The sequence below is a fragment of the Tachypleus tridentatus genome, chromosome 10 (genome assembly GCF_004210375.1).
Source record: "Tachypleus tridentatus isolate NWPU-2018 chromosome 10, ASM421037v1, whole genome shotgun sequence".
NCBI lineage: Eukaryota > Metazoa > Arthropoda > Merostomata > Xiphosura > Limulidae > Tachypleus > Tachypleus tridentatus.
The window spans coordinates 73,103,803-73,121,573 of NC_134834.1; the positions used below are offsets into that span (position 1 = coordinate 73,103,803).

Here is a 17,771-nt window from a genome sequence, read left to right on the forward strand (position 1 = left end):
TTAATTTCTTAATCTACAAGTAATTATTAACATAGCACACCTAAATATAGATTTTAGCAAGTCACATGGTACACTGAATGCAGCACTATTTAAAATTAGATAGTAGTTTCGTCCAAATTAGGAACTTAAATTACCTATATTAATAAGCAATAATATGAAATGAAAATGCTATATCTTTTATTTTGCTAAGATATCATTTATGTACTGAATCAAACATAGTGGCCCTGTTGACTGCTTTTCTTTTTTGGAAACAGCCCCTTATAAACTAACTTCAATATATGACATGTGAATAGCCTATCAATGGCTTAGAATGTACCTCTAGTGGTTTTCTCAGCCATTTTAACCTGTGAAAAGGCTATCGTGTTCTTTTAAACCACAATTTCCAGATGGTAGGTTGTGTCTTGAGCTCGCTCAATGTTTTGTATGTTGTACACCTACACACAGCTTAGTTTCTAAGCTTACTAAAGGTATAGTGGATGTCAATAGTATCAAAGGAGGTATGTATATTTGTTTGGGTATTCCTAGTGCGTGTGCATGTGTGTGTGTGTGTGTGTAAAACCTAACAAAATGTGGTTTTACATTCTCCACGTGCACCTTTGTAAAGGCTTAGCAACCTATATCCAGCAACAACGAAGTTCAAAGAAGAAGAGATAAATCTTTGCTTCACTTCTTTATCTATTGTTCTATATTTGAAGAAAAATAGTTTAATAACTCATTTCTAAATATTTATATACATATATAATGTATAATAATTGAAATGTGACTGAATATTACAAAATACTAGTCCACTAAAACACAGCCAAGACAGGGTAGACTGAAGGTCAGTTTTATACTACTGGATACAGTAACACAAATGCATGTGCACTTCGTAAATGCAAATTATGTAATGTTAACTCGGCATAACTGGATGGTCAATGTAATAAAAAATAATAAATATACAAATATATATAAAGTTAGGAGACTTAAACTTTTTAAACTAAACATTTGTATTTTTTGTTATAATGTGCAGTCAACTGAGCACAAGAAAAAACATAATTTATATTCATTTTCTAATTTTTTTATGACAGTTACAAGGTTGGTCAATTAACAGACACCACATAGTTATGGTCTAGAAAATAACAAAATATAAAGTCTTACTGAAACCAAACATTTAAAATGTATTTAGAAAGTTTTAGAAATTATATAAATAATATATAAGATTTCTGGGATGAAGAAAAGTTTTTTAATCATATCATAAAATCACTTTGTACTTGGAACTAGTAATGAAATAAACTAGATATTTTCACAAAATTTTAAACAAATATTTCATTAAAAATCTGATTTTTTGCATACAAAATATTGTAATCTTTACTAAAAGTCTACCAAATTTTGTAAAGGTACACATGCTTTGTCAAAAGTTATAATGTAAATACTTAACGTGTACACATACTATACTATACTGAGCCTGTTGTGAAAGGTTAATCTAGATTATTATAATTATGTATTCCTTTTTCTGTTTTCATTGTTTAATAAAATAGCAAGATAAAAATATCATATTATAAAAAGAAAACAAATTAAACACTGATAACAAGAAAACACATAAGCAAAATAAACAAAAACTTATAATTTCATCAATAAAATATATGTGTTACTTAAAAAAAAATTATACGTGCACAGTATAAACATTCCAAGACTTTCCTCAAACTACTTTAATACTGGCTTCTTTACTATATTGTTTTATTATAAAATGAAGTAACAACAAAAATGACTACTTGAACAGCAGGAATTCAACACCCTTACTTGATCAGCTAAACCTTTACAAACATATATGTTACCTTTCTCTCCCACAAAAGGTAAAGACCATGTAAAAACATCCATGAAGTTTGGCAGCCAATATGGATGCGGAGAGCAGTTAAACTGTCTTATATTCATCACATTATTTTCATACTTCAGGACAGCAGCTTAACAAAAACAAAATATTAATCTTTAAAATGAGCACTATGAAATCCTTGATTTTATTATTTTAGTTAAAACTATTAAATCTAAAAAGAAAAAGTAAATATTTTGCAGTTGATTAAAATATCAACAGTTTACATATACTGTAACTACTTTGTAAGTCACTTCATCACCACAGTGCAATTTCTTAGAAACTGTTATGATATTTTCTTACTTGAGCTTTACCAATACGCCTAAATTTAGTTAAATTAGTATCTTAACAATTTCAGTAACTAAACTTAGGTAGTTTTATCAAATTTCAATTCATTCCTTAGCTTGCTCAATACTTAATGTTTAAGCCATTCATTAATATAGGCAAAAAACTATTATCTCATCACTTCTTCATATAGAAAAGTTCTTAGATAATAAAAACATCAAAAACAAATCTGCATGATATTTTCTGACAACCATACTAATGTGCTGAAAGTCAAAATCATATATTATTGTCTTTACTGTGAAACTGACTTGTAAGGCATTTCTAATCACTTACATGTACCATACCAATGTGTTCACTAACCCAAACTCAGATGCAAGATGTTCTTGGACCACTGCACCAATCTGTTTTTTGTTATAAACTAACTTTCACACTACTCCTAGACTGTAACACACAAGTGCTCATTGTCAGAAACACTTATTGTTATGTCTTTTAAGTACCTAATCAATGTTTTTTAACTTCCAAAAAAGTGTTACCAGGATTTTTTAGAACAATCTAATAATTTTTCATGACTAACCTTTATTATTATAGACATCCAAATAATTTGGTGCTGAGAAAATGGTAATGAGAGAGGGAAAACCTGTTGTTTGACTCTTCCTGTACATACGATACCTGAAGAAACATTCATAAAATAACATTATCACAGAAAACTTTTGTTCTGTAAGACTCAATGGTCTAATCACAAACTAAAAGGACTGGCTGCAAACAAGTTAACATTGTATACTACAGACATATTAGTGAAACTTTGCAGCAATTTTTATCATGTTTAACCAAGTTTTTAAGACATTTCTTTTATTTCTTTAGAGTTTAAAATGTTTGTGATATTTTTAGTACTTAATCCCTAACTCAGATACATTTATAATAAATCCCTATTTACCCATTCCATTTTCTAGTTTATAAGTTATATGGACATCATCATCTCTTAGTATATAGTTACAATATTTCACCAAGTGTTATATTAACTAAAGCACAAGAACAATTCACCTTAAAAAAAGGAGTGTTTCATTTAGCAGTTCCATTTAATATCAACTTTTGACATTAATCACAGCCTATGTTCTGTTACCAACATCTAACACCATTCTTTGGTACAAATATGATAGGCACACAAGCTAATCCTCTTACAAAAGAAAGAAACAAACACATATTTAACTTATCCGTACTGCACCTCCAACAGTATTCTGAAATGTCCCAAAGTATTTTAATTAAAAAGCAGGTTGATTATAATAGCTAGCCAAAGAAGATTCTGGATATTTGTTTTGTTTCAAACCACTGCCAAATACTCCATATTGTAGGAGACAGCACATCATCATGCTGAGAAGAGTATGGTCATTCCCCATATAATTTCATCCATACAAAAAGTGCAGTACTTCTCACGATATAACACTACATATATTAGTCCCTTAATTATAATAATTTGAGCAAGTCCAAACAAACTAAAACAGGCTCATTTCATAATTCTACCTCACCACTCTTGGCATTTATAATTTGCTCAGTTGCTTTCAAACAGACCCATCAATTAAAGTCATATAATAACAACCAGTATTCACCACTCCACATAATGATTAATCATTACTCTTCATCTCAATTTCCAACTCGAAGGGCAACACAAGAGATAACAACTCACTTCACAGCTGTGATAAGTAGCTTATGGTCTGCAATGATTCATAAAATCCAGTAATATGGAGCTTCATACTCAGATTAATTAAGCTAGCTTGAAGATTGATACTTTCAGTAAAGTCCTAGGTGGCAGATTTAACAAACATTGAAGAATAAAATATTATGTTTGATGTGGTTAAGAAATGGAAGATCATGTTTACCCAGCTGTTTAAAATTAAATAAAGTATATGCTAGCAAAATTAAATGTACTGAAAAATTTGTTCTCTTTTTTTCTTGAGATCATTTGACTTGAAGCTAGCTTTCTATAGCTGCTGCTGACCACCTTTATATATATCCTTTGCAGAAGCATATATACAAAAACTCAGTGGGGAATGGTCCATTAACAGCTGAGAATGCATTAACCTAACACCTCTGACCAGCAGGTAAGTTACTTTAAATATGATTCACTTATGTTGTCAACAACACCTACAATATACAGTTAAATTACAAATATATCCAGCTGTCAAATGGCTCTTCTTTGAAGGTTCCTTTTATTATTACTGTTACCACAGTTGCTAGCTTTATTTCTCTATTTTTCACAAAAAACAGTATACTTCTAGCTTATAGGAACTTTATAAAGTGAAACGGAAAAGACACTCATAAAAATATTAAATAGGATGCTAGCAACAATTCAATAAGAAGAAACAATCCTCACTGACAATTCAATAAGAAGAAACAATCCTTACTGACAATTCAATAAGAAACAATCCTCACTGACAATTCAATAAGAAACAATCCTTACTGACAATTCAATAAGAAACAATCCTTACTGACAATTCAAGCTACAAAATTCATTAAACTTCGATTTAATTCTTTATCAGATTCTCAGTTTTCTGATATTTTTCTCTTCTGTGTAATTTCTAAAATCACAACACAGGCAGCAACAAAGAACTCAGAGTTAATGTAGATGTTTGATATTAAGCTATATCATGATATTATGTCATACATAAGTGCTTAAAGTCCAGATATATGATCAGAGAAATATCTCTTCTCTGAACTTTTACAACTCACCCCGCATCCTGGGCTTCGTGTGCTCGAATTATTGAAAGTAAATTATTCTGCTGAAGGAACTCACAGCATGCTGCATAGCTGAAATACATTTAAATAAATACAAATGTACAAGGATCACAGAATTTATCAATCAAGTAAGATAGAGACTTGGAAACCATCAATTTCTCATTATAATGTATAGAGTATCAGTTGTTAGTAAACACTTAAACAGTTTTCTATGATAGTGATCTCATGTTAGATATAAGAAACAAGACTACACAGGTTAATAGCAATAAAAAATTATTATATACAGTATTTCATGTATCTAGATCACATCACCCTTGATGATGGCTGGGTTAGGGAAGTTGTGATTCAAATCCTCATAATTTGTTGGCTTTTTAAATAAAGTTACAGCATTCAGTTTTACTGGCACAACGAGTTTCACACTTTCAAAGTTAATGAAAATGTGCAAAAGGGCACATACTCTAGCAATTGTCTTAGAAAAATGGGAAAAGAAAATAACCTTAAAATAAGTAGTTGAAAAAAATGGAAAGCAATTCTAAAAGCATTTTAAAAAGAAGATTAGTTGGATTAAGTTACTTTAAATTTTGAAGAAAATATAATTTAGCCATTAAAAAAAATTTTTTTGTTGAATTAAAAAATTATTGTTCTAATGCTGTTCTCTCATTAATAGGCTTTCTTAAAATAACTGATGAAAATATTCAACATCAAATTAGCTTTATTTCCTGCTTAATGTTTCTTTATAGACTTGTATATACACTTTTGTAGCTTGTTATAGGCCCATGTTTCCAGCCACTCTTAGTTGCACTGTACTAATGTAAAAATCAACTTACCTGTACAAAGTAATTCAATATATGTGATAGCTAACACAGATCCAAAAATGTAAGAACACTTGGCTGATTCACTCTACCAACTAGTAAACAACCCTATCTTCTTGATGTTTCACTGCAAGTTTACTTAGCCAATTAACTGGATCACCCATGTTTGTAAACTAATCATTGTTTTGGATATTCAGAAAAGCATCTAGGTTTTTATGACATCAATTATGAATATTCTCAGCTTATTCTCACAATTTCAATTGATCTTAACTTAATGCACCCTCCAGCTAATACCTAAATTACAATTTAAAATATATAGTTTAAACCAGTATCATAAAATATAAGGAGTAGATTCGGGTTCTAGGTTGTTTCCTGTTAACGAACATATTTTTATCCTGTTTAAGAAGTTAGCACACAGGATCACTTAACAAAAAGTTGTAACGTCTTCAAGCGTCTTATGTCATTAAGGAAAAAAAAACAATGGTTGGAAGAATGCCCTTACGAGTCCAAGCCAATTTAGCACACAAGATATGTTCATGTTTCATTCTTCATTCTTAAAAATAGAAGTCATATGATAGGGTTTTTTTTTAATTATTTGAATAGCATACAATATCAGGTTTAAATCAGAATATGATGAGAGCCATAAATTACAGTTTTTGGATGTTTTAATAGATAATAATAATAATAACAATTGCAATTTTCAAAATGTTGATGTTTTATGTAAAAAAACAAAAAAGACATTTAGAAGCTATAATAATATAAATATTTATATATCAGAAGAATTTGAGAATGTTAACATATATCTGACATTATTTTAAATTATATTTATTAAGTTACTGTGATTTACCCCTAGAACAAATATTTTAAGACCACTGCTAGAGCTAATGATAAGAAAACAAACCATGAATTAAATAGCAGAGTTTACTAAAACATATGTTAAAACCAAGCTAAGTGAAGCAAATAGCAGATCTGAATTACTGTGTATATACAAGTATGGTTGTATTCTTAACACTAAGTAGACATACGTCTGTTTATTATCACATATTATATTTTATACAAATGTGCGCAATAATACTTCATGATGTATATAATTGTTTATACAGATCACTTTACAAACAACATGATAAAAACAAAGGGTTTTGAGAACTATCGCAAACCACATGGGATGTGATGGGTTATGCTTGTACAGAACCCCTGAACGTATGTAAAACAAATGGAAAATGACACATCAGCCCTTATTCAAATTAAGTTAGCTATCTTGCCAACAGTAATGTAAACACCTGTTAATGGGCTAATTTTAATAACAAATGTTTCATTCCGATCGTTCACAACAGCAGTTTCTAGGGATTGTCACTATTCTCTCCGTTTCTGGAAGACAATGGACAGCAATACTCGCCTTCAGGCTAATTTAGTAAGCACACTTCAAAACTAAATATATTTTTGCAAAGAATGTTGATCCTACGAGATGGCGCTCTACTAACAAAACGAGTTTTAAAATACACGCTCTTGGACCATCTGTAACTAGAAAACGAAACCCTTACAAGCGAATTCCACAGCACACGTGTACTTGAATTTCAGCCTAAAGAACTCCCACATACAGCTTGTACAATAAACTGAAGCTTTCGTTATTTTGAATATTATATTAATAATAAGACTTTACGCAGCAAAAACGTTTTCATTTCATCGCTTCACGTTTCATTTATCGTATTACGTGTTTTATTCGGGAGCTAAAACAGCTATGGTTTCCATCATGATGAAATACTTGGTGGTTTTAAACCACGTAATCGTTATTGTTTTATCACAGCAACACCAAGAACTATGAAATGTTCTAAAATTACAAATCAGAGTATGAAACTTAAAACAATATGATTTACGTCATTAACAATACAAAAGCTATTTGACCACAACACGTACGCCAAATGTTTCACGATTAATTGTTTAATTAAATGTTTAACTTACTGTATGAAATTTCATATAAACGGAATTAATAGCTTCAACAAATTATTTTCAAGTTCTAGTTACGAACTTTCGTGATATATTTGTTACATCGATTCTTTCAAGCTCAACAAAGGCTATGTATATCGACGACCGTCGTCGGAAATTAATAAATATGAATTTGTATTAAGTATGAAAAATCGTAGGCATATTTAACAGACAGAGCCCTGATTAACATAACAAACTATGTAATCAAACTCATCATATTTTTGCAAATGTTCATCTTTTGTTAAACTCCAAAACACTAAAATTCACAACATTAGTTTGTCGTTTGTTTGTTTTTTTATAAATCAGAATAATTAAAAATTCTAAATTCGAAAGAACCACGTTTAGGAGTGGAAATATCGGCTGGTCATGTGTTCCTTCTGAATTGTAAAATGTATTTATTTTAGACACTTGCGCTTTCAAATTATCATATAATAATAAATTATGAGAAATTTCTTATAATATTAATAGTACTTGGCTAACAGAACTCTAGTTCATAATTAGAGTTTCCTGTTTATTTTAACTCCATATGACTGTTTTCCTTCTGAATCTTGTCCAAAAATACAACAGTTATTATCTGGTGGAGGTGTTTAACGAAGGAAACTTCTGGATGGAGCCTCACAGGAATACGTGACATCATGCCCTTGAAAGTGGTTTTTACCACTTACTTTTCCCACCCTATTCCCTCGACTGATGCGTAATTTATTTGGGTTCGTACTGCTACGTGCAAATATGATTCAACTAATACATAATTTGTATTCTCAATAATCGTTGGAAGTATGATCCACCTGATATCTAACACGTGCCTTCAATGCCTCTCAATTTTGGCGACATGGTGGTATGAGCCATTTCTTCTGTATATCAGCAGTGGAAAGGTAACTTATATACTTTCTGATTACAGCTTTTATTTCTGGATAATTGGTTTCAACGCAAGATGAATGAAAGATAATTTGGAAACCTAATATCATGTTCGCTGTCGGTCAGCAAACGTAATGTAGAAACACTATAACATGTTACGTTATTGACGACTTCTTAAAACGCCGATAATTATAAGATATATAGGGTGTCTCAAAATGAACATATCAAAAATAAAGTTAATTAACTTTATTGCTATTTAAGATAAATTAATAAGAAAACAAGTAGTAGTTTTGTAAGTTCTTGTAATAATAGTTCGTTTTGTTCTTGTTTCTTTAACGAACGATCTGTTACACGTGCTACAATAGTTCTTTATTCTTGGCTTTTTAGAAAGAACTTCTAACTGGTTGGAGCGCCATTCCACTTTCCTCAAACTGTTTATAAACCAAACTTTCCAAGAGTGTTACATAGGTAAGAAAGGACCTATCAAACTCATTCGTCCGACTTAACCTCTTTATTTTTTCATTTCCGGGGCTTTTTGGAAACTAAAGTTTACCATAAGAAACCAAAAGACCTGAAGAACTGAAACATCTGTTTCCTGATACCATTACATCCATCCCTACTACTATGATGGAAACTGTTTTTTCAGAATTTTAATTCAGAATTAGATTAATTATAGTGAATGATGAAAGACATGTAGAAGTTGATTCATTATTAAAATTAAAACTACTACTCTTTATACTCAGGTTTTGTTGTTATTTAAAATAACAACAAAATTATTCAATTTTACTTTTGGTACATTCATTTTTTGACAACCTGTGTATGTAAATATATATTAATGATAATGAAAACTGGTGGGTCTATCAGTACAGTTTAAATTTTAAAAGTTCTATAAACGAATTCTAAAACATAATTCACTATTATCACTGATGCGTCTCAAAGGCAATCTCCTTACAAATTCACAATATTATAGATGTATATCTCAACCACTGGTTGTGTTAAGTCTCGTTATTACTACGGAAGCTTCATTTCACTGCATGTGTAATCCATTATTATTTATGGATAATTCACATTATATCTGTATGAACTAATTACATCTGATTCAAACCAGTATCATCTGAAATACTCTCTGCTTCAGAAAAAGACATCGAATATGTTATTTTACTTGAGGGAAACACATAAATACAATTTGCCTTTAGCAATCTTTAAGTTAAAGTATCACTCTTTCAAAATATATGGGTAATAAATATTAACGGTACTCTGACTGTGAAAAAGACTCACCTATAAAAATATGAGCAACCTCTGACACTGTTGTGACTGAAGTGTTCTGCATTTTTCTCACTGCCAAAATCTTCCAGTGGATCAGACCACAAGAGATCACACATGGGACCAAAGGCTGGAGGCTCCTTGAACCTGTCCAGCTACCAGGAGGAAAGATTAAAATATAACAGCAGAGCGCTTAAGAAATCTCTCCCGAGTCCTTTAAAAACAATACAGAAAATTTTTTCTTAAAAATTTGTGAATCGGTCATGCAAAAAAAAAAAAAAATCAAAGAGAAAGAATGGTCCTATTACAGATCTTTTACCCATGTAGCAAAGAAATGAATACATGTCAAACAAAAATACTGAAAGTCAAATGCTTAGTACACTTGAATGAATTTCCAAATATCAATATCTAATTAGTTATGCACTTTTCACATATCCTTCTGTAAGTTGGATTTGATACATCAACGAACTGAAGTGTGTTGCTTACTCTTGTATCTCTCCTTCACATGATTTTAATAGTAATTTCTTTTCTCTTTAATCCTTAAAAACAAAACATGTTCCACTAATGTCATTAAAAAGAAGGTAATTTTGCAACTTTTTCCATTAAGGTAATGTCTTGCATTTTGAATGTATGGTGTATAACTATTGTAACCACTTTACAATACTGAGTTTCTGAACAAAGACAACAATGTCAAACAGTTAAAACAGAAGTTTAAATCCTTGTAGCAGTTCAAACATTACACTTTATGTGGCAATCTTAGTACAGATAATTATATGATACTGTTGTTGTTTTAGTGTAAGGCTGCAAAATAGTTATATGCACTCTGTACACCATAGGGACTAGAACCTTGGATTTTAGCATTTTAGCTTTTAGTCTGTAAAATATACCACTGACCCATTGGATCGTTTATATATATTTTTAATACACTATATTTCTCTCCGGTGTTTTCACTGAAGAACAGATTACATCCTTTTTACAGACTAAAAGCATTTACTTTAATTGTCAGTTTACTTACGTTAATTGACATTGTTACTGTTATGGAAACTGTTTCTTAGAACACGACGACACTGGGTGTGAATTCCTGAGCACGAAAAGTGTGGAAGTAAATTTACCGTTTATCTTACTTCCTAACGTAGGCCCGGAATGGCTCGGTGGGTTAAGGCGTTCGACTCGTAATCTGAGGGGTGCAGATTAGAATCCCGATCGCACCAAACATGCTCGCCCTTTCAGCCGTGGGAACGTATAATGTGTCGGTCAATCCCACTATTCGTTGGTAAAAGAGTATTCCAAGAGTTGGCGGTGGGTGGTGATGACTAGCTGCTTTCTCTCTAGTCTTACACTGCTAAATTAAGAACGGCTAGCGCAGATAGCTCTCGTGTAGCTTTGCGCGAAATTCCAAAACAAACAAACAAACAAACAAACAAAACTTCCCAACGTACGTAACACAAAGCTCACGTAATGTTTAATTTTAATACTTCATTTCGGGAAATCGATTTTTTTTTCGTGAATATAACTCTTAAAAAATTCCAAATGCTAAGCCTCGTTATGTTCCTTGAACAGCCCTAATCAGACCAACAATATCGCCATTCCTAGTGTACCTAATCACCGATTTAGACGATTAGTACGTTCTTCCCAGAGCGTTCTCATATAGACATGTACAATAACTAGAACTTGTGAAATTAAGAAAAACGCTCAAGTTTATTCTGAACAGATTAGTTTTATAGATTATACTCAGTATTTTTTTTTAGATGTGTGTCTGAAAACAATGTTTCTCTTCCTTCCTTTCAGTAGTTAGTCAGGCCTATTATTACAACTCGTTATACGTACTTACGGTCTTTCGTGCTTTAGCTTTAACAGACATGAATTCTATACTGAATTGTTCAAAACGAACCTGGTGCGAAAAAGAGTTAAATTCCCATTTTCCAATCCGAAACACCTAAACAAAAAGCGTAACTGTGCATTCTACTTTCTATGAGAATACCACAACAGAAAGTTGAGATACCACATAGAAAAGGCATATTCTATACACAAAGAAACAATCACTAAAACCATTACACTATTATGGTCGTATGGAAGACTTTCTAAAACAAGGGAAAATGTGGTTTGAATCATGACGTATCACGGAACATTGCAACTACATCGTTATTTCTGTGATAAAGAACAAAACCAAATAAAAACTACGTGTTTATGTGGTTGATTTCATATTTAGTAAACTGACAGAGTGAAAAAGAATTCAAATTGCACTGACGGAATCGGTCTTATCACCAATGTGAAAATAATAACGTCAAACATTTGGTTTAGAAATAGAACGTATACTAAATATATACAAAGAAACTTTTGTCGTTTTTTTTTTAATTTTGTTAGATATAACGATTTTAAACTAAAGCAGTTAATTCACGTAATATTCTTATCCAGTGTTTAACAAAAGATACATTAGAACCCAGTCTTATATTCTACCCAATGATACGATAAATCGAATTGAAAATTATCACCTTTCTTCTGCTATTTCATCCTTAATTTACTGAGAATATTCTGTTTGATGCGAAGCAACTTTTCCTATATTACCTCTCTTTCAGTTTATTTATTATATTTTATGTATGAGGAACAGAACTGATTTTGGAAAGTCTTCCCTAGTGACCCATAACGTTCCAAGTCTTAAGCCTTTAGAACCGGCCAAATGATGAAAACAACCCAAGTAGCAGATCGTTTTAGTACGTCCAGATCCGTGGCATTACTGTGGTTTTGTCTGCCGGCTTCAGTATTTCTTAATGGGAGATGTGCAATAAAAAATAATTGGACAGTGAGCTTCAGGGACGACAACGACATTTTTGGGGAAACTGCTACAGAATACAATACAGACAACCTTAAACACAAGTTGCAGACAATGGTGAACTGTCGTACAATACAGACAACCTTAAACAAAAAGTTACAGACAATGGTAAACTGTCGTATAATACAGAAAACCTTAAACAAAAAGTTACAGACAATGATAAACTGTCGTATAATACAGACAACCTTAAACAAAAAGTTACAGACAATGGTGAACTGTCGTACAATGGAGAACAACCTTAAACAAAAAGTTACAGACAATGGTGAAGTGTTGTACAATGGAGACAACCTTAAACAAAAAGTTACAGACCACGGTAAACTGTCTTCTTCCACATCCATATCAAAATAACGTTTGGGAAAAATAACTTAATATTTTTGTTGTACTTCACAAAGATCCTGTTAATAACAGGAGATGTGAAATCATTTAACCCTTCTTTCATCAACTGTACGAATTGTTCGAACATGAGCATTAAATATTTTGTTTACGATTCTCCTTTTTTTTTCAGGTAATTACTTTGAATTCATCAGCGAAGTTTATCTCCAAAACAAATAGCCTACTCTAGGTACAAAGATGAAACCAGTATACGCAAACATCGTCATTGAAACCTTTGATAAGAAACCCGTTGAAATGAACGGAACTTATCCATGGAGGTATATAGAAAGAAAATAGTAGCTTTTAATCTCTCTAAAGTCTGATTTCATTTACTACTTGGGTGTTGTGAATTAAGAAATAAAGATATATAGACTGAAATCTCGTATTCAGTACATTTGGTTGACCTTAAACTAACAAATGACAGATGATGACCGTTTTAAGTTTTTGGTTTGATGTAAACGATTACGCCAAATACGTCGTATAATCAGTAGTGTCTGCAGACTACGTTTGGACTTTGAACTTCTGAACTTCGTCCTGGTACATTTCAGCGTATAATTTTTGGACTTGTCCTCAGGTTGCCACAACTAAGCCTAGAATGTTTGTATTGTGCACGAAATTTTCTGCACGAGAACAAGCATGTTAACCTATTCTTACACACCACCGGATTCATAAGTTTCAGTTGCTTTCATCGACCACGTTGTGAAACATGCAGGTCGATATAAAACACTTCTCTGTTCCAAAACTTTCACGACGACGAATAAACCATAATTGCAGCGAATTAACTCAACGGTAAAAACTGTTATGGTTTCCCCTGATGTAAATTCTGTAAACAATAAGTTTGTGAAACAAATCAAACAGTCAGTGCCTGTATTAATAAACACCATCGATATAAGAGATTATCAATACTGAAGTGTTTAAAAACAGGAAAAGAGCTCATCTATTTGACTCTTCACTTTGTGTAGTCCAAGAAACCTATAGTAACAAGAGTAAGCTACAGACTTCCTGGCTATAGCGATTCTGAACCTTATGCCTGAGCAAGCTGACCAGAGAAGTGAATAACGATTCTAAACCTCGTCACTGAGCAAGCTGACCAGAGAAGTGAATAACGATTCTGAACCTTGTCCCTGAGCAAGCTGACCAGAGAAGTGAATAACGATTCTAAACCTCGTCACTGAGCAAGCTGATCAGAGAAGTGAATAACGATTCTAAACCTCGTCACTGAGCAAGCTGATCAGAGAAGTGAATAACGATTCTGAACCTTGTCCCTGAGCAAGCTGACCAGAGAAGTGAATAACGATTCTGAACCTTGTCCCTGAGCAAGCTGACCAGAGAAGTGAATAACGATTCTGAACCTTGTCCCTGAGCAAGCTGACCAGAGAAGTGAATAACAATTCTGAACCTTGTCCCTGAGCAAGCTGACCAGAGAAGTGAATACAGAAATTCTATAAATCCAACTCGAGAATTGCGTTTTTTTTTTTCGATAACGTTTTTAGTTTGTTGGTTATATTTTTTATTTAATACGAAACATAATTTTATTACTGTTATAAATCACCACCATAATACTAACAACAGTATGCTACTTTTTCCAAATGTCATCTTACGTTCATCGCTTCTTCTATTTGTTTTAAGACTCTGACGAAAAGCTGTCAACTGTTCGAAAGCTAAGATTTCAAAAAAAATTTGTGTAGTTTTGAATTACCAACCACAATTTTATTAAACTACGAGTAAAACCTACGTATTTCTTTTTATTAGCTTAATTTACAAAGAATGTCAATACTGATGGGTGTCAACATATTCACTGATGATGAACCTTTCTTTTTCCTCGGTTGGAAGAAAACTACGCCCATCTTCCGGATGTGCAACAAATCTTGGTATTAACAAGTCAGATCCTCACTAATCGCATCATACAAATACGTGCAACAAGTCCTGGTGTTGACAATCCAGATTCTGTCTGGTAACACCTCAACAAGTGCTGGTGTTGACAATCCAGATTCTGTCTGGTAACACCTCAAAATGTCCTGGTGTTGACAATCCAGATTCTGTCTGGTAACACCTCACGAATTCGCTTTGTGTACAGAAACTTCTTAAATTGCTGTGACACATACAACATGAAGTAGGTTCATAACTCAGACCACTTTCCTATACCTCATACGTTCTTCTACTTCCGTCACCTAATTTTTTTTTTTTAAATATTCACTATTTCTCTCTTCAGCCAGTGATATAATATTATGTTTCTCTCTTACTAGTGAGTGAATGATGTGTTACTTAAATAGATTTACTTTCTTTTCAACTAATGAGGTAATAATGTTTTTTGGTTGTTTTTTAACTAGTAAAGTGATAACGTCTTTCTCTCACATAGACACAAGTGGGTCACAAATACTGTGTTTCAAATCAAGTTTCTCTTGTAGAATACAAGTTTGAGATACCGCGAGTGCCCCTTGGCACCTCTTGAACGTTTAATTTTGTTTATACTTAATGGTTAGTATTGATATTACTGGTGGCAGCGAAAGCGTTAACTAATAAGTTATGGGATTCTTGTATAATTCCTTACCATCTTTAATTAGTGATAACATGTTTCACATATAATCGTCTTTCTTCAATTAATGAAGAAATAAAACGTTTCACGTATAACTCACTCTTTATCTCTCCAATTAGGGAGATAATGTGGTAATTTTACCTTGCACTATTCACACCCCACTTCAGTTAGTGAGGTAATAACACGTCTAGTACAATTCACTCTCTCTACATCTACTGCATCAACTATCTTACTCCATCTAGTGAAGTTTTATTTTTTAGTCCACTTTATTTCCTAGTTCTGTGTTATGATCTGTTTCTCTGATGACCCTTTTTGGTATTGAACAAAAAGAGCTCTTGGGCAATGACTTGTATGAAGCTAAAAACATATCTGACACGCTCCAACTTAGAATTCGAAACACACAAATCAAGAAAAATGTGGAAAAATTCTGCAGTTTACGTGATTTTTATCACAAAAGTGGGGGGCGTACAACTGGCGTGTTTATTACGTCTCTTGTAATAACTCGCTCTTTCTTCCCAGCTACTGAAATAAACTGGGGCAGAATAGTTTGGAACAGCGTTGCGTCTCTTAAAAACTTAAGACCTCAGTGTTCCCGTTCTCCTGAATGAACCACGTTGCTATTACAAAGTAGATTACAAAAGAGAGTTCCACCTTTTTTAAAATCCAAAGTTAATCTTTCGAAGTGATTACCAGTTTCTACCATTTAGGTTCTCTCATTACAACTGATAAAGTTTTATTACTAATTCTACTACAAATAAGGAAACTTTTGTATTAATTCGTTTTCTTCAACAGAAAACCATAGTTGAGATATACAATTTTCTCGTATTTTCTGAACGACAAATTTCTAAAAAATATGTAAGAAAACTGCTATTCCCAATAAAAATATAAAAATTCTTGCATATATCCAACTTACTTTATGTGATTGGACTTCTGCGGTGTGTGTGGCAACTTACGTATTTTAGCTCGAGTCAGTTGTTAACTTGACTTCAGTTGCCTTAATCATAGGTTTGGAAGATAATTAATCTATTTCCCAGTCTTTCCAGTATTTTCCATCACTTCCACGACAATCAGCTAAATTGTATTGTCTGAAGTTACAATGTAAAAACGCGCAGTACAGAAAAGTTAAATCTCACAGGATATCCGTTAAGACGTGTCGCATCTTAAGGCCATTTAGATTTATCATCCACTATTAGAGCTAATTCCAAGTCAGGATGTTAACTAGCAGCACGTGCTATCTACCATACTACTTCGATGACCCATAGAATGCTGTTTTATTGATTAATTATTGAGTCAATGCCATTTCAACACAAATGCATAAAAATACCTTTGTATGACATATCTTCTTTGCATCGAAAATCATTATTTCTATCGAATCTGTTTATATCGTTTTACTATTTTAAGATAATTTTACCAAATTACTTTCCTAATGGAAACAATGTAGGATGAAATATTACGACTCTTTTCTCGCAACTAATTATTGATAAATCCTTCAAAAACAAAACAGTCTATTTGTATCAGGGTTTACATGTGAGGAAAGTGTTCCATCACCATGTCTACATACAAATGACTTCACTCGGAACATCATGTAAAAACTGCGTCAAAAAAAACCAAAAACAGCAGAGGATGAAGTGCAGGTTCAGTGTATAGAATTAACAAATATTTATGCTACAGAAAATGTTTTAATATTTTGGGGTCAAGTTAATATCACTTTAATAACTTCCTTTTCCAAACTTTCATTTTCTACCCCTTTGGCTATTATGAGAGTACCTCGTTTGATGCGAATACCAGTTTTACTGACACAACCTAGAGCAATGTCTCGTCATTAACGAATATAGATATATTTCCTGCCACACAAGATGACAGATCTAGTCTTCTACACCCAGCAGATTTATGTTGATAGCGCGTTGGCTAAATGTTAATCTAGTCTAGCTAGTGAATACCATCAAACTATTAAATGGAAGCGGCAAAATTACACAACTAATGGTGTAATTTCGTCAAGGCTATCACACGAACACTAGAAACAAAAATCACTTACGTTTAATACTAACAAACCGCATTCAATAAATCCTTCTCATGTAACATTAAAATATCAGAAACATTAATACTGTTATATTTAAAACAACTAGAACAACTTTGTTACTCACTATAAAATAGTATGAACAATCCTATTATTCTGTACAAAAATATAATCACAACAAGAGCAGCTCTACTGTTTCCTACAGAAATACGAGGAGCAGCTGTACCGATCTCTATAATATA

The 17,771-nt window shown here is 32.3% G+C and overlaps 1 protein-coding gene across 1 annotated transcript in view; it reads right to left on the reverse strand.

The window, feature by feature from the left end:
* The window catches only part of LOC143229561 (serine/threonine-protein phosphatase 2B catalytic subunit 2-like), a 117,878-nt gene that overhangs the window by 9,064 nt on the left and 91,043 nt on the right, over positions 1–17,771 (reverse strand). The window contains 4 exon segments of the mRNA XM_076462073.1: positions 1,815–1,940; positions 2,706–2,800; positions 4,856–4,933; positions 9,790–9,929. Of these exon segments, the coding sequence (XP_076318188.1) occupies positions 1,815–1,940; positions 2,706–2,800; positions 4,856–4,933; positions 9,790–9,929 (439 nt within the window).